General features: G+C 53.8%; 1 protein-coding gene across 1 annotated transcript in view; it reads right to left on the reverse strand.

The window, feature by feature from the left end:
- Positions 1-3,242: 3,242 nt before the first annotated feature.
- JPH3 (junctophilin 3) overlaps positions 3,243-24,277 on the reverse strand; it is a 45,163-nt gene continuing 24,128 nt past the window's right edge. The window contains exons 3-5 of the mRNA XM_038185490.2: positions 17,029-17,153; positions 12,635-13,551; positions 3,243-5,233 (exon numbers count right to left, since the gene is read on the reverse strand). Of these exons, the coding sequence (XP_038041418.1) occupies positions 5,153-5,233; positions 12,635-13,551; positions 17,029-17,153 (1,123 nt within the window). The 3' untranslated portion in view covers positions 3,243-5,152. The remainder of the gene's footprint in view (positions 5,234-12,634; positions 13,552-17,028; positions 17,154-24,277) is intronic.

The following is a 24,277-nucleotide window of genomic DNA, read 5'->3' on the forward strand; positions in this document are numbered from 1 at the left end:
AGATACATGCCTGGAAAGAATTTTTCCCCTTCGCTGAAACCTGGTAGCGCTGTGCCAGGGCTGAAGAAGAGTTCTGAACAGTGCTACTGCTACTGCAGCCACGGGGAAAAAAATTCTCCCTCCGCCCTTCTCCAGTACAGAGAGTTGGATGAGGGAAGCAGATGCATCAGACGAGCTGCAGTCTGTGCAGCGATAGTCTGAGGTTTTTCCTTTCATCTTTCGCTCAAGGGCTCTGGAACGTAGTCCTGGTTGTGCTCGGTGCCAAGCTAAGGATGACTGGGGAAGGCACAGAGTGGAAGTGACAGGCTCCCGAGGAACAGGAGGCAGGTTGGGCCAGCTGTCCTGCTCCCTGCACACCGCTGGCCTCGCAGAGCCCAAGGAGAAGAGGCTTTGGGGTGGCTGGGAGGGGAGATGTTGGCTTCCTGGGGCTGTCGTGGCTGTGCAATGAGATTGGGCTGACCCTGGAGTGCAGTTGGGTTCAGTTTCTCCTGGTTCTGGGGTTTTGGGTGAGCCAGCACAGGTGGAGGTTGGTCATACAGCCTGGTGCAGGAGGTGCTGGTGGCCACCCTTAGGCTGCGTGATGGGAGGATGCTGGCCCGGCCTGAAAATTGAGGCTCAGTTGTCATTTCTGACAAAATGAGCCTGTAGCGCCGTAATTGGAACAGCCTGCGTGGGGACTGAATCCCACACAGCGTCCGCTCTCTCTGGAGCATTTGCAGCCGTTGGACTTGAGACAGAAATTAATTCTGGTGCATCTGCAGCCACTGCTCAGCAGAACAGACGAGACAAATGCAGCACTCCCTTGGAGCCGTGCAGCCAGCGACAGCCGCAAGATGTCTGGGCACGCTGGCCCAGCTCGTGCTGGTGTAACTGGAAGCCTTGGAAGCTGTCACATGTTGATTCAGCAAATAAAACCTCTGATAAAAGGTAAAAGACTTCCGTGGTGGAAAGCTAAGCAGGGAAGCTTGATTATTACCACCATCCTAAGTGCCTACAGGGGAGGCTCTGCCCTGGACTTAAATTTAAGCTATGATGCTTTGATACCAAGCTGTAATGGTACTTTGGTCTTCTGGACATTGACTGAAAGTCTACCGAAGCCTGTTGCTGGGTCAGATAGCCAGTAATTTTTCATATATTAGGACCAAAGGTACCTTAAGGAAGGAGGGAAGTATTCTGCAGGCGAGCATCAGTGAAATGACTTGCCTAAAATGATACCCAAGGGAAGGGCTGGGCCTAGAACTTGGTGGAAAACGAGGAGCTGAGAAACTCCAGCAGTGTCTGTCATAGGAATAGTTATTCTTGTCTGATATGTGCAAAGAACAGCTTGTGCCTTTTTTTTTTTTTTTTTTTTTTTTTTTTATAAATGTATGAACACCCAGATAAAATTCAATTATTCCTTTGGCATCCTTCAGAGCATTACATTTGCCCGCCTTGTTGTAAAGGGGTGAAGACGTAAACATTTACATAGCAAAGAGAGATCTCAATTTATTATATCTGGAAACAATTTTTTTCAGCTAAAAGAAGGCTGAAAGTTATTTATTTTTTATTTTTTTTTTTACCTTTTTGAGGAAACTATTCAGTAATTCCTTTTCTTTTGGGCCACGCGCATCCTGTAATTGCATTGTAAGTGACACAGTGAAATCAGATTTTTCTATCCCATTTACATGCACAGCTAGAAAGGAAAAACGAGAACAGGGAGAGTGCCAGCTGGAATGCATTTCACTTCAGGAGCTGCACAGCAAAGGCTGCAGGAGAAGGTGAGTGGTTTCACGTCTAGCTATCAGGACATCCCAATAGGCGGTGGGTTTCAGTTAAGCCCTTCATCATCAATACAACATTATTTTTCCTCTCTCTTTCTGTCGCAGCCTTGAGTTACTTATTTTTTTTAGCAGTACCAAGGCTTTATAACTCAGCACAAGAGAACTAGCTGCAGCACCAGCTCGCTATTTCTGCAAGATCAGGCCCAGGAGGCTCACCGCTCGCAGCAGCCAGGGCTCGGGTGCAGGCGAAGCAGACGCCAGATGGGCTGGTGAGAAACCAACATGCAGGGGGGCAGAGGGGCTTTGTTCCTCCCTTCTTGCTTTCCCCAAAGCCGTGGTGTCAAGCCAGCTTGTTCGCAGGGTTGTCCTGGCTGGAGGGTCCCCATGAGGGATGTGCAGCCCTCACATGGGGTCCTGCACTCAGCACAGGGCAGGAGGAGCGGCTGGTGGGCTGCTTCCTCCAGCCCCTCCGCTGCAGGAGCATAAAATCAGCGCCGCAGCCTACGAGAGGAGATAAACCTTCAGCTGTTCCCGTGCATCTGCCGGCGTGGACATAAAACAGCAGGGATGGACACTTTGCACAGATTTATACGCCACAGTGACGGACGTTTTAATGTGCCTTAGGTAGATGTGCGTGAGTCCGGGGCTCATAAGACAGGGAAATATGCTGAATTACCTCTCTCCCCGGGCTACTTCTCCAGAATATTTCTGGCCTTGGGCAAATGTGAAAAGCCCAGGACTAAGATAAATTGCTCGGCTCCCCATGATTAATAAAGGTGCTGTTATTTTTAAACACATGATGTGGGAGCCAATTAATATTAGTCTTCGGCTATCTCTCATGCTGAACAGGCCTCAGCTCGACCAAGGATTTATCCCAAGGAATAAAGAGATGAAAAATCTGAGTTGCGTTTGCTGTGTCTGCACATAACTGCTGGTACCTGGGCAAGAGCAGGAGTAAGTAGTTGGCCACCAGTGTGAAAAAGCTGGACGTGAAATCCCCAGTACCTGTCCTTGATTGATAACGAGAGGCATTGATAATTGATAGAGACACATCTAAATATCATACCATGCTTGCATGTAGCTATTTAACCTGCTCCTGGCAGGACCGTTGTGTCACGCAGTCAACCAAAATGCACAAAAAACCTTCTCCAGAGTCGTAATGAAGACCTGAGACCAAAATTACAGAACACATCGCAGAGTTCCTGGGGCTGCAGCCCCACTGTGGCATTGTTGGGTTCATCTCAGGCTCGCAGCAACCGTTCTAGAGTAAAAAAAAGGTGACTGAGGACCCAAAAGGAAATGCCAAAAAAAAAGGTGATGAGGTACGAAGAGGATGGAGACTTATCGTGGAGTGACAGGAGGTACATCGGTGGCATCTGCCCTGTCCACCCATCGCCCTCTGCCTGCAAGGGGAAGGAAGAAAAACTGCGACAGGGAGGGAGAAAGACCATGTAAGGCAAAGAACTGAATTTAACTGGCACATGCTCTAATCCTTAGTTTATTTCTGGTTAAAAATATAGCAATCCAGTGCAGTGTAATAAGAAATCTGCTGAAAAGGTAGCAGAGAAACAGCTAAAACAGAAGCAAAGCAAAGCTGAGGCCGCGTTCAGGGCTGATCCCACAGCTCTGGGTGGGAAATGCCGGGCAGGGTCCCCCCCACATCCCACCCCACTGTGCAGGGGCTGCGGACACCCGGGGGGAATTTGGTCCCCAACACGAAGGGAGCAGCTCGCCGAGCTCCCAGGCAGGGCGAGACGGCGCTCGTGGTGCCAGGGCACGGGAGAAAACCCTGCGGGAGGGTTGGGAAGGTGCCGGGACGCCGGCCGTAGGCGCTCCGGTGATTGGGACCAGAACAGCTCAGAACAGGGATACGGCATCTTTAATGAGTATGCATATTATCAGGGGGGAGACAGGGGAGGGGAGAAAATCAAGGCAGGCATATTACAAAGATGGTAGAAACGAACAAATTAAGTGACATAGAAAAAAAAAAAAAAAAGAAAAGAATACATCCTTAGAGGCTGCCATTGCCAATGACGTTTGTTTTTTTTGTTTTTCTTTTTTTTTTTCCTTTTTTTTCTTTTTTTTTTTTTTTTTTTTTTTTTTTACAGGGACATGTTGGAAGCTGGAATATACATCCTGCATTACAAAGTGCAAAATACTACATGCTCAGAGCCCAAGCATGATGTCTGAAACAGTCCACAGCAAGATGTAAGAGACAAACCCACCACCCTCTCCCTCCTCTCTGGGACATGCTCCAGTGCTCCTCCCCAGATGCCTTTTGAAAAACTTTTTTTTTTATTTATTTATTATTTTTAAATCTTAATTTCGCTTTGTTTTACGTTATACTAGGTGGGTCGGAATCGAGCCCTCTCTCCCCGCCAACCTGCTCCCTGGCACCTCTGTGCGTGGACGTGTTTTGGGATGGGATGCTGAGCGCGGAGCTGTGCTGCTCCTCGCGGGTCGGCGTGGGCTCGGGGTGGGGGGGGGATCTGGGCACAAATTCTGACCCAGGAAAAAGTGAACAGAAAGCAGCCTGGGGTGGTTTTCCAGCCCTGCCGTGAGGGGGAGCAGCCCGGGAGGAGGATTGAAGGCAGGAGGGTGGTGGGGCCGCCGCTTGCACCTTCCCCCATTCCCCCCCTGCCCCATGGGGTTTTGCAGAACACCCCTCGCAGCTTGGTTTTAAAAACAAATAAAATGGGGCCGGGTGCCCTCCTCCCGTCCATCACATCCAGGCAGGGCTCGTGCCTTCCCCGCGCTCCTTCTCGCCTCCTTCTTCCACCGACTCTTCTCCATTCGTGACGGGAGGAGGGAAGAAAAGCACCGGCTGCCTGATTTTGCTTTTCTCTCCCATTTACTTTAATCGTTAAAGCTGTTGTGGATTTCCCTGGGACGCTCAGCCTGGAGCATCCCAGGACCCGTACAGACGTGACACGAAATCTCCCCACGGTCCCCTCGTCTAGTCTCCGTTTTGGGTTGGTTGCCGTTGTTACAAATATATTATTATCATTTTTTTTTTTTTTTGGGGGGGTGAGGGGAAGGGAAATGAGGTTTTATTTTGTTGGGATTCCTTCTCATCCTTTCCAGTGTTGGGGGGGCAGAGTGTTGATAGCATTTTGCCATGCCACACAGCATAGTGTTATACAAGCAAAGAATTTTGGCTAAAATCCAAAAAACATTACCCAGGAAAAAAGGCAAACTGTGAGTGAGACTCGATCGTTTGTTGTTCTTCTGTGAAAAGACTTGGAAATCGTCGTAGGACAGTTCGAGTTATGATTTTTTTTTCCCTTTTTTTTTGTTGTTGTTGTTTGGTTTTATGTTTTTTTTGTTTGTTTGTTTGTTTTTCCCCCATTCATACATGTAACTGTTATTTTTGCAAACAAGACAGTCTTGAGTTAGATGAAAAAGTTAATAAACAAAATGGCGACTCCGATATTTAGTAAGATCACCATGACTACCAGAATGGGAGCTGAGCCCTGCAAGAGAAAGAGAAGGAGACGAGTTAGGAGGTGCCCCGAAGGTCTGCCCATGGCCGGGGATGTGCACCCCATAGCGCCTGACCCCAAAGCACCTGCAGGGCCTCGGGGCCACCTATTGGGGCAGACGCTGGTGCCACGCGTTAGCCAAAGTGGGGTGGGGGGGGTCCCCATGTGAGCTCCGGACCCCCTGCCTGCCAGGCAGACCCCCGGCCCTACACCCACTGACAGCTTGTGGAGGCCCCCATGTCATGCACATGGGAAATCTGGCCTTAATTAACGGCCAAAATCGCTTGCTTAGCCGAGGTGGTCAAGGAAAAGAAAAAGTAATAATAATAATATGGGATTTGATGGTTCCTTAGGGATGGTTTGGAGGTGGCTCCAAGGGACCCTTCCCAATAAATGCGATTGATTGAGCAGGTAACCTGCTGATGGCAAAGGGCAGGCCACTGACCTAACACTAAACCTCCACTAAACCACATCGCCAAGCTTGTGATACCTTTCTGCCCTGGCATTATCTCACCCAACATTACCCAGTTCCCTGCGGGCTGCTTCCCTGAGCTCCCATCGCAGCTGATGGGGATGTGCCGGACCCCCTGAGCACCCCAGGAATGCTGGAAACCACCACGCAGCGCCAGGATTGCAGCTTTCCACCCCGTCTTTATGCGGGGTGGCCAGAAAACACCCACTCTGCCCTAAAACATTTGCTGGCCTAAAGCGTCGACGTGGCTCGCGGCGGGGTGAGCGTGCAGGTAGGTGGCAGCTATTTTTTGGCACAGCTGGGATCCTCGGCTATTCCCCTTGCCACGGAGCTGTGCCAGCCTTAAACCACTGCAATGGTGCTCAGCACCTCGCTCCTGCCCTGTGCCTCTTGGCTTTTTTTTGGGGTGGCAGGATGGGCGATCTTTGCGAGCCAGTCCTTGCGCCAGCCTGCAGCGCTGCTGGAAATTAAAATAAATAAATAAATAAATAAATAAAAGGGATCCTTGCTGGCCGGGGCTGGTTTCTGCTCTGAGCAGGCTGATTCAGTTCGCATTTGGGAGTGGGTGGGAGCGCGGATGCTGGAGCTTGCTGGCAAGGCATATTTGTAGCTTAGCAACAGGGTCAGGGGAAGCCAACCCAACGCGGGGATTGCAGGGAGCTGCTCCTGGCAGCCAGGTATCCACGCCTGGCTGCTTCCAGCAAAAACCTCTCCGCCTGCACCACGCCAAGCCTTTCCGAGGCAGAAAGCACCCCCCTGCTGCCACTCCTCCCCTCCTCCCCAGCCCCAGGGCTGCCAAGCGCTGCGATGCGCTCTGTTATTTACTTTCGGGGTGGGGGGTTTAGGTTCATTTCAGAAGATTAGCGGGTTTTACGATTTTTTGAGCCCGTGTTAATGCAATACCAGATTGCGAGCGATTATCGCTGTCATTGTTTCTGTTGGCAGGGCACCGCCGAGGCACACAAGGCGTTTGGTTCCTTGCACCTCGCAGCCAGGGGAGGACGGAGCTGCTCTCGTCCTTCCATCAGCCTCGGTCCACTCGCAGCTTGATTTCCCCTGCCCAAGAGGCAGTGACCATTTCTGCCCTTGCCCTGCTCTGACTGTGAATGGTTTTGGTAACAACCAGCACACAAACTTATCCACCAGCTGGCACGAGCCTGGGATGCTCTGGAGGTTGTTACAGGGCTGGATGCCCTCTAATTCCCTGGTGTTTGAGCTTTGCCCTCACAAACACGGACACTTTGGGATGGACCTGCAGGCCTAACCAAGATCACAACCCTTTGGTACCTGTGGGTGGTGATGGGGTGGGATTTATACACCGAAATATGCCGAAATTGTGCCCTTAGCCAGAAAAACAGGGGAGTCAACAAACCGAGCAACTGGGTTCCCATGCAGCTGGTCACAGAAACAGCTTTGGGCCTCTGAAGCTTCTGGTTTAGATCCAGTTACGAATCCTGCTGCACTTCTTGGTGCTTAGGTCTGGCTTATTTCTGACTCGTAAGGGCTCTGTGCCTTCACCTCTGCTCAGAGCAACGCCTGCCCTTCTCCCCTTTGATGGTAAGGCTGTCCTGGGCCATGTCACCGGATCCCAAGAAGGGATTCCTGCCCAGTGCCCATGCAGAAGACGAATCCCTTCTGATTTTCTGCTTTGGCAGAGGGCTTCTGCTGAGCCCAGCCCTGCAAGAAGTCAGGGAGCTGCCTTTTCTTGGAGCTGCAGCCAGCGTTTTGGACCTCACAGCCCTTCCAATGCTATGTCACCTACGAGCCACCGACATACAGGAATGAGAGAAATCACCCTTGAATTGCAACTTTGCATGCTGCTTTCATAGCTCAGGGCTGCTTTACCTCATCTTTGGCCTCCTTGAGCCCCAGAGGAGCCCAGAGAAAACCCCGAGGCCAGCGGCATCGCAGGCTCTGTGCTGCTGGAGGTTGAGCTCATTTTCCCAACCTGAGGTTTGTGTGCCACGGACAGCAAGCAAAACTTTTTTTCCTCCTCCATTCATTGTTTTTGTTGAAGATACAGCACCTTTTTTAGCCAGGAGCTGCTGGGGGCTGTTCAGCCAGCCCTGTGTGCCGTGCAGGAGCTGGAGCACAGCACCGAGATGCTGCCCATCTCCCAAACAGAGCCTTCAGGGCTGGATCCTGCCTCCCCAGCCCGCAGGTAGCATCCTCTCACCCATTTTTAGCTTCTAAACCTGAGATACCCAGGCTATGCTAACCCTTGAGGCCATCTGTAGAGTGACCTGAGACGAATTCCACCCAGCACAGCGACCAGCCTGGCTCGGGGAAAGGAAAAATTAAACCCAGCTCGGGTGGGCTGGGATTTTAGTTTATTTTGTAATAAGCTCACAGGGCTCCTCTGCAGGATGGGTGAGGTACACCAGTACCCACAAGGTGATGGGGTGCTTCTGGACAAATGGGGATAACCTCCAAGGACTCCGAGATTTTCTGCAAAGCTGAAAGAGCTGGAACACAGATCCAGAGCCGTGGAGACACTAAAATGTGAATAAGCCCTCGTCACGGCACAGCAGGAGTAACGGAGCTCATCGCCGTGGAAGTAACGAGTGAGAAGCATCCCAGCGAAGCGGTGTGAGCTTTCCCAAGGTTTCCTTCAGCCTCTCGTTTCTGGCACGCTTTTCACAGCTCCGACTGCGGCTGCAGCTGAGCACCACCACCTCTGCCCCACCGTTTGGTTTGTTTGTGTTTCTTTTCTTTTTTTTTTTTTTCCTTTAACTGCTGTGTAGCAACTTGAGTCTTACTGGGAATACAGGGGACAGCTGGTTTACAAATAAAATTGTGGCATAATTAATTTAAGTATTAGCAATCCATTATTACCTGTTACTGCAGCTCTGCCTCTGCCATGGAAACCAGAGTGCAGGTTACCTAGGAATCCCTCTGGGATCTATTAAGTGTAATTACGAAGGACTGGGATCAGCAAAAAGTATCCAGGCATTGTTTTCCAGGCTCAGCACTACCAAAGTGCTGAAAACTCCGCAGCTCCACGACATTTGTGCTGAATTGTCACACGATTGCCAGGAACAGGCTGCTGCGGAGCGGTTAAGGAGCATTTTTCAGGAGAAGCAGAAGGGACTGGCCTCGCCTCCTCCGATGTGTTGCTCGGGGGTCGACGGTTTTAAGGTTTTGGTTTGCTTTTGGTCAAAAGCTGGCAATGGAGCCCAACTTTCTCAAAGCTATTCGGCAGCGTGGGACTGGGCTCAGAGCCCTAAAATGGATCTGGGATGACAAAGTCGGCGAGGGGCACCCTGCTGCCACATCAGAGGGCTCCTGAGATTAAAGAAGAGGATGCTGTGGAGCTCAGCCCCACATTTCTCTCTGCGCATTATTTCCCTTGTGTTGTTACGAGTAATGCCGCGATGTCTGCACATCAAGGAGAGCGGTTTCTGGTTATTATTTAAGAGGCAACGACCCCCAAATTCTTTGTGCACGTGGCAGCTCCTCCTGCACTCGCTGCGGTCCCTGTGCCGGTGCCCATCTCCGAGGGGTGACAGCGATCAGGTGGTGGCAGGGCTGATATTCCTCCTAATTCCCTTGTCATTAAGCTTGTTTGTGTGTGTGTGTGCTGGGCCACAGCCACTCGGGATCGGGTTGTGAACCTGTTATGAGTTTATTTAGACGAGGTGAGAGAAACGAGGAAAACCCAGGCACAGCTGTGTTAGCAGACCTGGGGAAGGCTCCTGATGGGGAAATAAAGGAAAAAATCTGAAAGGGAAAGCCGGTGAGGACCACAGGGTTTAGTCCCAGGGATGCTAACCACAAAAGCACCCCCAGGCGCCTTTCCCAGGCTGGTCCGCACGCAGACAGGACACGCACACAGCATCCCGAAACAGGTGAATTTTGCACTCCAGACCCTCTGGGCAGCTTATATTCCAGCTGAAATTTGGGGATGGGATGGGGGCGAGGGGCGGGGGTCCCTGCCCAGCCCTGCCTTTGCTGCGCTGCTGCGGTGCCGGGGCTGTGCCGGGGCTGGCTCTTGGCAGAGCGCGGCGCTGGCTGCAGATTGGCTGCCTCCTCCTTGCTTTCCCCAGCGACAGGGAAACCTGCTCAGAATCTCTGGGTGGAAAATACACCCGACACGCAGACAGCAGGAGAGAAGACGCTGCAGCTCCCCGAGCCCCTCTCTGCCATCCCCGCCTGGCACAGGGGGGTCTCTGCCGCCCTGATCCCCGCAGACGGCTTGCAAACTTCATTGCCAACCCCAAATCCTCAGCTGTTTCCTCTGGTTCTTTGCAGCAAACAGCTGAGAACGCTGAGATTTTATCCGGCAGCATGTGACAATGGAAGAAAATGCCGGGGGTGGCTGGGATTTTGGGCTTTCTTGGTGGGATGAGACAGGGGGATTTTAAAGGGCCGAGTACAGAGCCTGCTCGCGTGCCCAGGGAGTTTTCCCAATGCCTTTAGGGAGACCACAGAGCATCCCTAGGAGTCTCCATCTGAATACCTGTGATTGCTCCTGAAATGAGGCCAGGCAGAGGAATCAGGCTCCGTGCGTGCCTGAGCGCTGCCCTTTCTCTCAGGCATGCTGGGGACCTGTGTGCCCGAAACACTTCTGTTCCTTTTTGGGAACTGCAGATGTTCAGCACCTGCAGGAAAGGGGCGACAGGCTTTTTATCCCCAACCCTAAAAATACGACGTGCTTCGTGCTGATGGATAAAAGGGCTGCTGGCATTTTAGAAAGCCTCTTTCCCCTTCCAGCGGCTCAACAATTCCTTTTTTCCCTTCCTGTTTTAGATCATCTCAAAGGCTCTAGGAGGCTGGGAAGTGTTCAGACACAGGCTTGAGCTTTTTGCCTCGTGATTCCTTAAGGCCAGAAAGGACGGCGACGTTCGCATGAGTCCCTTAATCCAACAACACTGACACTGGTCCGGGCACGTTGCTTTCCGATTTCGTCTGCCCAAGCGATGACAATTGATGCGAGTTTGCTCTGTGCGCACAGGGGTCAGCGCACACGGAGACACGGAAAGATCGGGTGCCCTCGAGTGTGGTTTTGAAGCGTTGGTGTGACCGCAGCGGCGGCTTGCTGACCCTGAAACCCCACCGTCCCCTGACAGGAGCACCAAGCAGCACTGAATTTCATCAGCGTTATTGAGCAGCAGCCTCAAGAAACGACCTTTGTAAGAGGAGCCTTCAGTTAGTGATGAGCAGCCCCCATGGAGAGGGGCTCTGGGAGCTTCTTTTTAAGGGAGTGGTGAGAAATGACCAAGAAGACCAAGTTCCTGGAGCTCATGTGGCAACCCTTTCTGGAGTGGCGAGGAGCAGGGAGGAGAGGCTCCAGCATCCCTCCTGAGCGAGGCTTCGGGAAACACGGGGGGCCGTAGTTCTGCAAGAAAATATCCAGAGCACCACCAGGAACCCCCTGGGCGCAGTGGTTTTTGCAAGATGGAGCCTTCCCCTCCTCTTCCTCAGGGATGTCTGTGCTCCCTGGAGGTAGAGGCACTGGGTGGAAGGTGCGGGGAGGTCACGGTGGTGCGCAGGGGGCTGGGACGCGTTGGGTGGCACCTCCTGGTCCTCGCCCTGCTGGTGCCGCTGCCCCCTCCCCGCCCAGCCGCTGGAGCAGCCCCCTGCTAGCGCAGCGCAACTCTTGCTAGAACAAATTGTTGCTGGCATTGTAGGTTATTTAAATCCACATATTATCTCTTCCTCTGTATTACATTAGCTTCCTCCCAAACCTTCGCCATCTGTTCCACCCTCGGTTATGAATGTGAGAAAACTGAACATGCTGCTTCGCCGCTACAGCACTTAAAAGGATGATGTGCAGCCTAATGGCTTTTCTGGGCGCTTTTACACGCAGCCTGTGCCCGTTTGGTGGTGTCCGGCGCCTGCTGGACGTAGCCATCAAGGAGATGTCACATCAGTGGATGTTTTTCCAAAGCTGCAGCTGGCTGATGTGCGCAGGGGTCCCTCGGAGCTCTGGTTTCTCTCCGCCCCACCAAGATGTGTCCTGCGGTGCGGGTCCACCAGCAGACACCCTGCGTGCAGCGCTTCGTAAATGCTGTGTGGGTGCTTGCGAGCCTGCGCCGAAGCTTGCAGGATGAATAGGAAGCCAGCAAGCTCCAGGGCTGCGTGTGGGGGTGATTTAGCCACAGCCACAGCAGGGAAATTGTGGCAGCTCGGTAGCTGAGCCCTTCCTGCATCCCGGCTGCATCCCCCTTTTTCTGCTTCTCCCCCCCTGGCTCCTGTAAATCTCCAGCGAGCCCTCACCTCTCCCAAAATGAGGAGCCCCGAGTGCTCCTGCACCTGCTTCTGTGTTTCACAAAGGAAAGGCAGGCTGAGCCCAAGCCCTTTGCAACGTGCCCTGCTCCGTGACCACGGTACCCTCCTCCAGGTGGCTCAGGTCCCCAGCACAAGGTGGTGACAAGGCCACGGCATCGGTCACACAGAGGTGGAGAGATGGGGAGACGCCGCAGGTTGACACAATGCCTGTCTGCCAGGGTTGGAGCAGTGATCTCATTATGGGGTCAAATTATGGGGTCGTGTCACATTATGGGGTCATGTCACAATACTGGGACATGTCACAATACTGGGCCATGTCACAATACTGGGACACGTCACAATACTGAGTCCTGTCACACTCTGGCCAGCGTGACACTCAGTTGCCAATACCCAGCCACAAGGAAGCATCACCACCCCCTCGCCTGCTCCCACCTTTCCCCCAGGCGAACGCCCCAAGCCCTCCACCCCAATCCCCCACTGATAAATGCTGTTCCCCCCGAGACATCCTGTGCAGGACACCCCAAATCTCCCCCCAGAACACACTTCTATGCACCACAGGAGGAGGGAGGGGAGGCTCGAGGTGTAGACGGGGGCATTTTGGGGCTCAGTTGTGCCGGCAGTGCCACCTCCCTCTCCGCTCAGCACCATTTTTCCCAGCCAGCTTTCCACACACGACTTTGCCTACTTACCGTACTGGATTTGAGCGCATCCCCATTGTCCTCTTCAGATTCTAGTGCAACAGGTAAGGATTTCTGTGGCGGGGAGAAGGTTAAGTCCCACCTTAGTAGCCGAGGCTCAGCTTTGTCCCCGAATCTCAGGTTTTCCAGTTTCTGCACCGTGGGCTCGGCGGAGGAAGCTGGCCTGAAATTCTCTTTGTTCTGGGACTTAGACCTCAGTCTCTGAACCCCGAAGCCCCGCTCTTCCCCGCGGTGGTCATCAGCCATGCTCCTGCAGGGTCCCCCTTTGCTATAGTGTCTTTTTTGGGTGTGAATCTCTTGCATATAAGAATCCATCCTCATGAGGGGCTTCATCTCCATCTCGTAATTGCTCATCTTCTCCTCGTCTAGCTCAAGCAGCTTGGAGCTCCCTGAGCTGTGGTTGTGGGACCTGTGGTGGGAAGTCCAAGAAACCGTGGCCGGGGAATCTGTCCACCTCTCTCTTTGCTTGTGGTTGGAGGCCGAGTGTTTGTGTCCTCCGCTCCGGCCTCTGTAGTCTTCGGGGACGGAGGCCGACCCCAGCTGGCCGCTGCGCAGCGCCCCGCTTCGCACGCCGCGCGTCCCGCCGACCTTCTCTTCGCCCCAGCTGTTGGGGCGCAGGTAGTCCCCCCCGCGCCCCTCCAGCAGCATCTGGATCTCCCCACCCCGCTCTTCGTCCACCGAGACCTGCCGGGAGAAGTGCGCGCTCTTGTTCCTGCAGGAGCCCAGCGGCGGCGTGGACGAGGGGCTGGCGGGGAAGCTCTGCAGCGGGCTGTCCTCGGGGGTCAGGTCGGACGGCGTCGTCCCTTTCCTGTAGAGCTCGGGGCTCTCTTGCTGCAGCGGCGTGCCGGTGGAGAGGACCTCGATGTCGTCGCTCGAGTTCTGGCGCTTGGGCCGCTGGCATTCGAGCCCTTTTTCGGGGAGGAGTTGGGGGAAAAGAGAGAGAGAGAGAAGGGAAAGAGGATTATTTCTGTTCCGTGGGTGCCCGCCAGGTTTTTGGGGGTCAAAGAGGGGGTCTGAGAGTGTTGGGTGGCAGGGGAACATTACACCAGACCCACTTACACCTGCAGAGTGGTTTGGTTTGGCTGCAGGCATAGCAAAGCCACTGGAGAGGGGGAGATGGCTTTGCCTTCTTTTTGGCTTCATTATGCACTGGGGTTGTGCTTCTCAACCTTTTACACCCCCCTGGCTGCAATATCCATTTCCTGGCTCAACCATGCCTGCTCCTTTAGCACCCACAGTTTTCGCCTGGGATGCTCCCACATGGGCATTGGTGGCTCCTCCAGTTAAGGAAAGAAAAAAAAGCACATCAGCTAAAGCAGGACTGCCAGCGCATGGGCAGCTTGTCCTTTTTGCCAGCACAGCCTTCCTGCCCCGTGCAGCTGAGCAGGGCATGGATATATCCCCCCTTGCTGGGCACCGTGGAGCCCACCCTGGTCCTGCAGGCTGTGTGCGTGGTGGTAAGAGCGAGGACAGGAGCAAAGCATGTGCTTGGGGTGACACCATCAGCCCTTAGTGCACCTCACTGAATGTACTCCGACCCCTCTGAGCCCAGGGAACACCACGGGGCTGCTCCCTGGGGAACGGGGATTTAGGGACGGGGACTTGAAGAGAGGTTGAGTGTCTCCTGCTGGAGGTGGTCAATGAGTGGGGGGCGTATTGTTCTCTGGACAATTAAAAAATCTGCATCGTATTAGTCCTTCGTAAGACATCACATTATTTTGAAGGGGTGCAAGCTACCACTGGTTAAGTCTAATTTCACCCTCTCAAGGCATAGCTGTTCCCAGCTAAAGCCATGCTAAATTATGTGAATAATTTGATAAATATATTAACCGCCTAATGCCCCTGAAATGCATCTAATTGCAATTGCTATGGCTAGACAAGAAATGAGTCTCAAAAAAAGGGAAGAACTCAATTTCTCACCGTGGTTTAAAAATAAATGCTCTGAAGTGCCTGCTCTAATCTCTCCGCTTCTGCCAGGCAATTTTCTCTAGTGCATCTTCTTGGGGAGCCGCTGGGACGTGCTGGCAGCGAGGGGCTGGATGTCCCCATCGGGGCACTCACAGGGGAGGCGAACAAGGAGCAAGGCTGCCTGGAAATTTCCCGTCGAAGCAATTTCTGGATGGGAAACAGGGGCTTCCATTGGCCGGCGAGGTGTTTTTGGATGATTTGCCACGGGAAATCCTGTCTGCGTTTTGGGACGGTGCTCAAATAGCTCGGCCCTTGTTTGTTCCCTGCGTGTCTGGATTTCCCAGGATTTATCTGGGGCCCCTGGGCGCTCCTATTACCAATGGGAAAATGCAGTGAAGGAGAAGGGTGGAGCTCAGCCCCGCTGTTTTCATGCAGAATAACTCTCTGGGAGCTTTCTGGGGTAAATACAGACGGGTGGGCTTGTGGCTGTTGTGGAGATGGTCCTGCTCCTGCCGTCTGATCTTCCCCTGTTTGGCTCTCTGGAGGTGCAGGGCCTTGAAAGCTTCCCACCAGCTCCGACCACCCCAAAGCCCCCCTCTGATGGCACAGCCACCCCCAGCCTGGCCCCACCTCTGCTCCCTCCCCTTGGCACCAACCCCAAATTCCCCTGGCTGCCCCAAAGCCCCGCTGTCCTCCAGCACCCTCACCCTGGAGACCTGCACTGGGGATCGCATTATTAAGCATCCTCTCATCCTAAATCTTCCCCATCCAGACCAGCAACGAGCTGTTTCTGCCTCTCCTTCTCTACCCAATTAATCCCCTGGGGTTTGCAGCCCCAGACAGGGCTTGGGGCCAAGGGGTGGCAGCGCCAGGGGGGGTGCAGGCGGTTCCTTGCGGAGGAACACGACAGATGCAGGGTGCTGTCTTCCCGGCGTTCGACACCCGAGGATGTTCAACAATTATTCCAGGCTAAAATTAGCCAGGGAACACGTGATGTTCCTGGAAGAACCGCCGTGAGAGCGCTACGGAGGATGCGGAGCACCAAATCTGGATTTCCAGCAGGATGGAGGCAGCCGTGCCCGGCCACGGAGCCTTCAAAGCCGAGGACATGCCCCAGGTTTCCCCACATCTTGGATGGATGTGTTTTTTTTTAATGTGCTCTGAGTGGAAGCTCCTTCCCCCCTCTCACCCAGGCATGACCCACGCAGCCAACGCGAGCCCCACCGCAAGCCGAGCCCCGCGTCCCCCGTCTAGCAGCTGGTAAAAAATGCATCACCTAAAAATATCTTCTTCAAGAGGTGATTGAAACCAGCCGAGTCTCTCGGCAAAGAGGAAATGGAGATGAGGAATATCTCAGGGCCGAGGAAGCCCCAGGGACTGACCGTGCAGCCCAGCGAAAGAGCTCAGATCTCCAACCTACAAATTGGAGATCTGCAGGGGGAGGAGTGCCAGGGGGTGTTTGCACTTTCTCCTGGCCAAACCAGGCTGTGCAGGGCTGGCAAAAGATGCCAGCATCCCTCGGCATCCCTCCTGCCCGGCCTCGGCCACGCTGCTCCTGCCGGGTCCAGCACCCAGCCGTGAGTCACCAGCAGCAGCCCTCAGGAGATGAAGCTGAATGAGCAACGTTCAGCTAATGAGCTGGAGAGGGGGCATAATGATAGATGCCTCCTAATGAGGGATCGGTGCAGGGAAAGTTTTGAATCAAACCGTTCACATTTATTAATTACGATGTTAATTATTGCCGTGGGGACTTGGATCTCGCCTCTCCTACCCTTTGCTAAGTGCAGCCTTGGTGGGGCAAATCCTCCCCGGGCTGCACATCCCCGGCTTGTCCTCCCTGAGCCTGTCCTGGCACCAAACCTCTCCTCTGGGTACCGGCTGCTCCTCTGCGGCTGGGAAAAACCTCGTTCCTCGAGAAGAAAAGCTTTGAGCAAGCCGGAGAGAAATTTTGGAGGTGTCGGAGGGAAGGAAAATGCTTTCAAACCTGGCTCTGTGCACATGCGAGTGCATGAAAAGCCATCAGGCAAACCCTGAATGTGAATTCCCCGACACCTTTGTGTGTGTGCAGAAGGCTTGCACACCCAGGTGAAGGATTAGAGAGTGCACACTTACAAAACCCAGGCTTTCAGAAAAAAAGCACAAACCAGGCTCTGGAAGCCATGGGGGTAAATCTGTGCCTGCCTTCAGGATCGTTTGTATTTGCATTTTACTTTCAGAGCTCTTGGGTTGTTTTTTTTTGTTTGTTCATTTTTGTGCAACCATCAGAGCCTATACATTAAAAAATGGGGCTGTTTCAGTGCAAAACGCCAAGATCCCTGCAACACCATGGCTGCACAGGGTGGATTGAAAGACCGCCGACAGACCCCTGCACGCCAGACCGTGCCGGGTGCATTTTTGCTGGTTTTATCACAGAATTTATCATTATTTGCAAACCCTGATGCTGTGCGGGGCCGGCCGGCGTGGCATCGTGCACTGACCGTTTTCCCTGTGCTGGAAGGAAGGCGAAAACTCTTTGGCAGTGATCCTGGCGATGCGCGCTTCCTCCTGGGCTTTCTGCGCCGCCGTCACGGCCGCCTCCGCCTTGGCCCGGGAGTGGGAGGTCCTGCAAGGCAACGGAGAGACAGGGACGTGTGAGAGGGGGGCACGGCACTGCCTGGGGGTTGCCCTGGTCCCCCCCTGCAATCCCCACCAAAAAGGGTGATTTTGGTAGAGCTGCGCCCAGGGATGTCAGAGGTGTTGGCACGCGTGGACCCATTGGGTGCTCAGCTCTGAATAGGGATTGTGGAGATTTTTAGTGGGGTTTTGGTGCCGTGGTTGCAAAAAGGGCTGTGTTAGGTGCATGGTGAAGCCTTTGGGCTGCAAAACATCCACAAGCATCGCTGTGGGCTTTCTGTAGCCCAGCACAAGGAGCCTGCCAAGAAAACCATCCTCAGCCAAGCTTTAAACCAAACCTCTGCCTCCCTCCATGGTCTGAAGGTGAAGAAAGGGGTCAGAGCAAACACAGAGAAACCCAAAGGGCACCCAGCAAACCCCACAGGGCCGTGGTGGAGGAGCTACCCCAGGCAGCAGGATTTCTTTGGGAGCAGGTGATGTTCCCTCTATAACGTGCCGCTCCCGTCAGCCTCGGGGGTTGAATTTCTCAATTTCCAGCCAGCGTTTTTTAACCCAAATGCTCACTTTCGGGTGAAAAGGACTGCCACCCCTGCCAGCACATATTGTGCGTAAAGCCAAGTGTGTAAATACAAGCAGGGATCTCCTCGCTGGGGGCGAGCGGCTGCCCCCTGCCCTCATCCACCCCCCCCAGACCCCCAGGTGCCCGTGTCCGATGGCTCCAATCTCCCCCCCAGCCCCTCAGCACCGTTCCTGTGCTCATCCCCCGGAGCAGGTTTGTCCCTTCCCCTTCGCTCAGCTCTCGAGGCACTTTAAAAAACTGCCTGTTCCTACCCGCCCCGGTGCAGGCAGCGTTATAAATAGCTCAGCTGATTTCTTTTCCCTCCAAAAGCAGGCCCTCCATCTCCTTTAATCATTTTTTTTTTTTTTTTTTGCGTTCTGCTGCTCTCTGAATTCCCTCTAATTTTTCGACATCTGCTCGGAGAGGAGTGCCATTTCTGACAGGCTCCTATAAATGGAAAATGGGGCCAGCAACGTGCCTCGCGCCGCACCGTGCCGCACAAGCCGGGGACGTGCACGTCTGTGCCCTGCCGCTTCTTCAAACCCGGGCACGATGCCATCAACCCCTGCCCCCAGAGCCCCCACTGGGGGCTTCCCAGTGGTCTGGCTGTTGGCTCCTGATGTTCCCCCACCCGTCTCTGCCTCCGTTTTCTCCCCGGTCTGGGAGCTGTTGGGGAAGGGCCCGTCCCTCCCGTGCCGCAGCACATCGGTACGGCAGGCTGCCCGTCCCCGCTGGCCTGCTACGAAGGATTAATAACGTCTGGTGGTGTCTGGACCGAGCTCAGCAGGCAGGATTACACGCCGCCTCCCGAATCTCCTCCCTGGGGAGGCAGCTGGAGGCAGCGATCCGTCACTTCTTCCAGGCTGGGAGCAGCGCGTGCCGCCCGCGAGCAGACCTGGGGACAGGCGAGGCAGGAGGGCACGCTGCAAGAGCACACGGGGAGCATCCTCACCACACTCCCCTCTCAATGGGAATCCCGGGGATTTCCATTTCTCCACCAAAATGGGCCAAAAAATCCATCCCTTTGGGGAAGCCGTATATCCATCTCCGGAAAACTCACTCTGGTGATTTCATCCCCATGGATCAGCCCAGGACGAGCAGCAGTTTGGGGGTCCGGCCCAGGCAGAGTTAAACCCAACCCCCTGAATTAAACCATCCCCGATCTGAGATGCTCTCAGTGCCCACAAAGCTGATACAACTTGGAGCACGGCGCAGAGGCGCAGGCAGGCTTAATTGTTTGTAATGCTCTCTAAGATGCTTGCAGGAGAGGCGCCGTTGGAGTGAAAAGCAGAATTATGATGATCTATACATTGCATAATAAAATACATAAGTATTCCCAAATAAATGCAAGTAATCCAGTTAGTGCTCGCATGACTTTGTCACATACTAAATTTAACAGCTGTCTCCTTTCTATATGCCTGCTGCTCATGGCGTGCACTAAATCTTAATTCCCCAGCTAATTGCCTGACTTTCTTTTGGTGTAAAGCGGGTCTTTCTCCACGGCACACAGAGAGCCCTGATCCACTCACGCTTCGCTGTCACAAACGAGGATTTCTGTGGGATTTTGGCCAAGTCTGAAACTGGACAGCGGGTCAGAGGAGCTAAATCCTAGAACGCAGGGTCAAAATGAGGCTGAAGCTGTCTGTTTTTTTACCCAAGGTGTCTCTGATCCTGTAGGGAGCCCGCTGGACAAGTGTTGATGTCTGTGGGGACACGGTGACCCTTGTGCCCCGTTTTAGAGGTCTGAAAGTTGGGTTTCCTCCACCATCCATAGGGCAGTACCCAACATCATGCACACAAAGGCAAAGGGACTTCTGAGGATGGCTACAACCCCTAAATCCCATTTCAGCACGCCAACCGACCCATACTGGAGGCATTTTGGCGAGGACGGGGTTGGGAAGAGCAAGAGGGGCGATGCTGGGGGTGGTTCGTAGCTCCCAGACCCGCGGTGCCGTTCGGTCCACGGCTGGTTTGGGCAATTTTCCTTCGTCCTTTTGTGCCAAGCTGACTCACTGCGCCGCGAGGACGGCCGGGCGAGTGGTCAAACTGGCAGCAGGAACTGGCAGAAGGCAGGGGGAAACCGCAACCGCGGAGATTTCTGCAACCCTTTGCAGATCTCCTGCGATTCGGCCAGAAGCGACTGGGGAAGGGCTGAGACCTGCGAGCGGCTCGTGATGCCAAGTTTATCAGCTCCGGCTAATCTATACGAGGCTGGAATAAAGCGATCTGAAAGGAAGGAGCTGGCTTTTCAGGAATGCCAGCCGGGCTTTGTGTGCACAAAAGGCTTTTGCTGCAAAACCCATGCCACCATCTGTGGCCCCCAGCAGTTTCAGGAGGAAAACCTGGTAAAATCGAGACCAGGTGAGGCTCGAGTGGGGTCAGGGCTAACAGAGTGCTTTGGGAGGAGAACAAATGGTTACAACGCTTAAAAAATTAGGCTGGAAATTAGAGTTTGTGGACCATCGGAAATATTTCTGGAATGGAGTCGGGTCTGGTGAAGTGGTAAAGGTGATGCCTGTAATCGCAGGGTAATGGTGACCCGGTGTCACAAGAAGGGTGAGCTGACAAGAGGCTCGTCCTCCTTGCTCCTTTTTCTCATGTTCTTGATGAAAACCAGGCTTTTTTTTTCTGAGAAAAATAAGTAACAGACTTTTCGAGAAAATGTATGTCCTGGGCCAAAGGCAATTGAGTGCTGGAAGCAGGGGGAAATTTGCATTATTCATGGTTTAAATGTGAAAAAAAGAAAAAGCACGATACAGGCAACATTTCTGGACAAGGAGGTCTGATTCCCAAAATTCATGTGGCAGCTCTTGCTGGGGGATTTCCATTCCGCAAGTGAAGGTGTCCCCTGCTCAGTGGGATTTGGGCTTGCCAGGGAATTACAAAATTGCTGCTCTCCTGCTCCTGCTTGCCGGGATTCTGCTGTGAGGATGGAGATCCCCAGCTCTCCCCTATCCCATACTGGGAGCTTCTGGAGACCTCCTCCAAGCCCCTTGGCTTTTTCCCCTTGTTTTGCATTTGCTTGGCTCAGGTGGAGGGGCGGGCAGCCCGAGCGAAGTGTCCAGCCCTTAGAAATGGAGGAAGGAAGCCAAAACCAAGCTCCCTTGGGACACAAAGCTCTGCAAGAAATTCCCCCGTGGCAGAAATCTCAATTTCACTGCGTGCGAGGGAGCTCGGCTCCCATCGGCGTCCCCTCCGCAGCCCCTCCGCTGCCTGGCTCTCCAGCACAGCTTTGTCGCAACATCCGACGGTGCAGTGATCAGCTGAATGGAATGATTAATTAAAAGATGATTGAAACGGCTCCCGAAGCCTTCTTCTGTGCAGCTTTCTCTTTTAACGAGACCTCCCCGTGCAATGCAAAAAGGAGCAAACCCTGCCTTCTGTGTTTTGGGGAAAAATAGCCTGCACATCCAGGCGCACGGAGACGGGCACCCAAATTATTATTGCTATGGGTAGCAGAAGCCAAGAAATGGGCTGAGCTTGGCTCTGGCACCCAGGGGTGGCAGGATAACCCAGATCCTGCACCCATCACTGCAAATCCCCTCAGAAGCCCTCTTTGGTGATGTGCCAGGGGTCCCAGTCCTTACTGGGGACACAATCTGGGGACCCTGCAGAGCAGCACCGCTCACCTGTCGGCATCCTCGGTGAGGATGGAGTTAAGCACCCGCTGAGCTCATCCCGGGACACAACAAACAGCCTCGAGTTCTCCTAAGGGGCCGGGCTGGCTCCATTGAATTCACTTTGTCTCTCAGGTCAATATGTAATCAGGCTTTTTTTTTTTTTCCCCTCTAAATGCATCTTTATCTTCCTCCAGGAGGCATGTTTTCTCCCTCCGTTACAGAGAGTCATGTATTCTTCAAATGGCAAAATCCAATTAACACACGCTAGCCGCAAGAAAATACTTCAGGAAAAAAATCAGTGAGAGCATTCCTCTGGGTATTGAAGTCTCGGGGCTTTGCTTGCTCCTCTGGTCCTGGTGACCAGCTCTGTTTGGCACTCGGTGGCCGTGGTGGCCACAATGGGGCTGGACACCCATGTGAAAAACCAGGCTCGTGTGAGCGCAATGCACGCAGCTGCGTTGGCTTGGCCGGGGTTATTTTGCACTCCCACCAACACAGCTGGGAGCAGGATCTGGCCCTAATTGCAGCAAGATGAGACGCACCGAGGGACATAAAGCAAAAGTCCCCGAGTGATCGATGCTGGTGAGCAAACCCCAGAGCCGGGGGGAAGAGGGCGAGTGCTGGTGCGAGCCCGTGCCATGGCCACCCCATAGCACCCCCTGCGTGGGATCCACGGCTGCGACCAGCCCCGGGGCTGTCTCCAGCCCTGAGGTTTGGCTGCTTTTCCTGCTCTCCTCGGTGGGACAAACCGGGCCTGAATTATTAATAGCTGCTGCAGACTGTCTGGCTTCTACCTCTGCGGGAGCAGCGCTGATTTAGGGCAGAGCGCGGCCGCGCGATGCTGCTGGGGAGGGCTGCAGAGCCCGTCCTGCATCCCTCTGCCCCCGGGCTTGGGCTCAGCATCCTTCAACAGGCATGCCAGCCCGCAGCCAGCACCCTTCTGGCCCCAAAAGGCCAGCTCGATACCCGTGGTAGCTGCCACCCAGGGCTGGGCTCTGTCTAGACGCTTCCTTGGGGGAGTTGGGAGATGGCAGCAATTAACAACCTGTTTGTTATTTTCCCTATCTGCCGTTTATTGCCCTGATAAAACCCACTCTCAATTCCAGCTTGACTCTTTTCACGGCTCTCCTGGCTTGGTTGTTATTGCGCTAGGCTTGCCTTGAGTGATTTGTGAAGGCAGTAATACAGTGCCGGCACTCAGGGGGTGGAATATTAGACACACCAATTAGCTATCTGTGCATAAATCCCATTTACCTGCTTATCGCCAGCATATTTCCCTTGCCCGCTTCCTCCGTCTGCTTTTCCCTTTCCCACCCCTCCCCTCTTGCTGGAATCCCTAATCAAGAGGCAGAAAGCAGCTAATGTGACCTCTGACATGACGTAATGCAGCCAAAAACGTCTGCTCTGTGCAGCCAGACAGCGAGCAGGTGCCGTGCATAGCAAGGAGAGCGCCTGGCTGCCCTGCTCCGCGGCCAGACAGCCTGGATCCAGCCCCAGGATGGAGATTTGGGGGATTTGGGGTGGGGGAGCGAAGTGTTCCAGCCTGAGGGCTCTGAAAAGCTGCCCCGAAATCACATTTCAAGCGAAAAGTTCCAAAAAAAATAAATTTGAGCTGCTGAAGCCTGAAAAAATACTCAATGCAGCTGTTTGATGTTGCCCAAGAAATACAGCCCGATGTGGGAAATACCTTGGTCAAAAGCCCAGATCCGATCCTCCCTGTGGTTTGACACAGGGGATGTAGTGCTGCATGGGGAAGCCGTTCCCACCCAGCATCGTGGGGAGCCCGTGCCCCAGCTTGGGGCTCTCCCAAATTCATGGGAATGGGGATGGGGCCAGCTCCCATTTAGCTTCTCGCTCCAGGCTCCTGCGCCAGCTCTCTTCTACCTTTGTGGTTTTGGAGCTTACAAATGAAGAGCGAATTCGCCAAGGCACCATTTGCCCATGTAGCGCCTGGGACCCTGAGCTGGGTCCTCCCCGGTGGGGGACGAGAGCCCCTGAAGGCTGTAACGCCACCATCCTCTTGTGCTCTCCTTGCCATCCTCCCAAATCCACCATGGGGATGCTTGCATTTATATTTTTATCCCTATCATTGCTAAACAAAATTACCCAGCACAACCAAACTGACCTAAAGGGGTTGGTGGATGATTTTGGTACCCAAAGGCAAATGTGCCACCGCTGGCCAGGATGTTCTCCGGCATCCCCCCGGTGATGGGGCGTGCAGAGCCAGGCAGACCCAGGGATCTCCCTCCCCGTGGCTCTCCTTCCTTTTCACCTTTTGCCCCCTGGCAAGGGCAAAGCTGCTGGGTCTTTCACACCGGAGCCAGTGCGCAAGCTGCCGCGAGACGTTATTTACAGCTCGTGAGATAATTAACATCTGGAGAGGGTGGCTCATCTCCTGCCATCTGTCACTTGTAATGAAGCTCCAGAGGATGCGGGTGAGTGATGCCAGGCAGCACCTGCCCGTCCCGGTGCTTCGTTCCCTGCCACGGAGCCGTGTGCTGGAGCTGGGCTTTGCCTCGCAGGACGGACAGCAGCGACGATGACCACGGTCCCACCGCTGCCCCAGTCCAACCGAGCAATGGAGAGAACAAATTCCGGCTCTAGGGATGGATTTTCCCATTTTCCTATAAATTGGGAACAGATGAGTTATTGCAGCGATGCTGGGAGCTTGGTTAGCTTCTGGAAAGTGATGGTTGGTGATGCAAAAGCTGCAGGAACCCACTTGGAGTGGAGTGTGGGAAGAGTTAGCTCCAAGGGAGGGAAAGGAATGGGCAGGGAGATGCTTCCTTCTTTCCAGCTGCTGTGGTTTGGATGGGGCAGGTTTCCATGTTTTTGCTGGATAATTGTCATGTACATAATGGAAAAGGCGACTGCCCATTTGGAGAGTGCGAGAGGAAATGGGAAACGCTGACGTCCCTCCCCATCCCCTGCGCT

Source organism: Anas platyrhynchos, chromosome 12 (assembly GCF_047663525.1).
Source record: "Anas platyrhynchos isolate ZD024472 breed Pekin duck chromosome 12, IASCAAS_PekinDuck_T2T, whole genome shotgun sequence".
Lineage (NCBI taxonomy): Eukaryota > Metazoa > Chordata > Aves > Anseriformes > Anatidae > Anas > Anas platyrhynchos.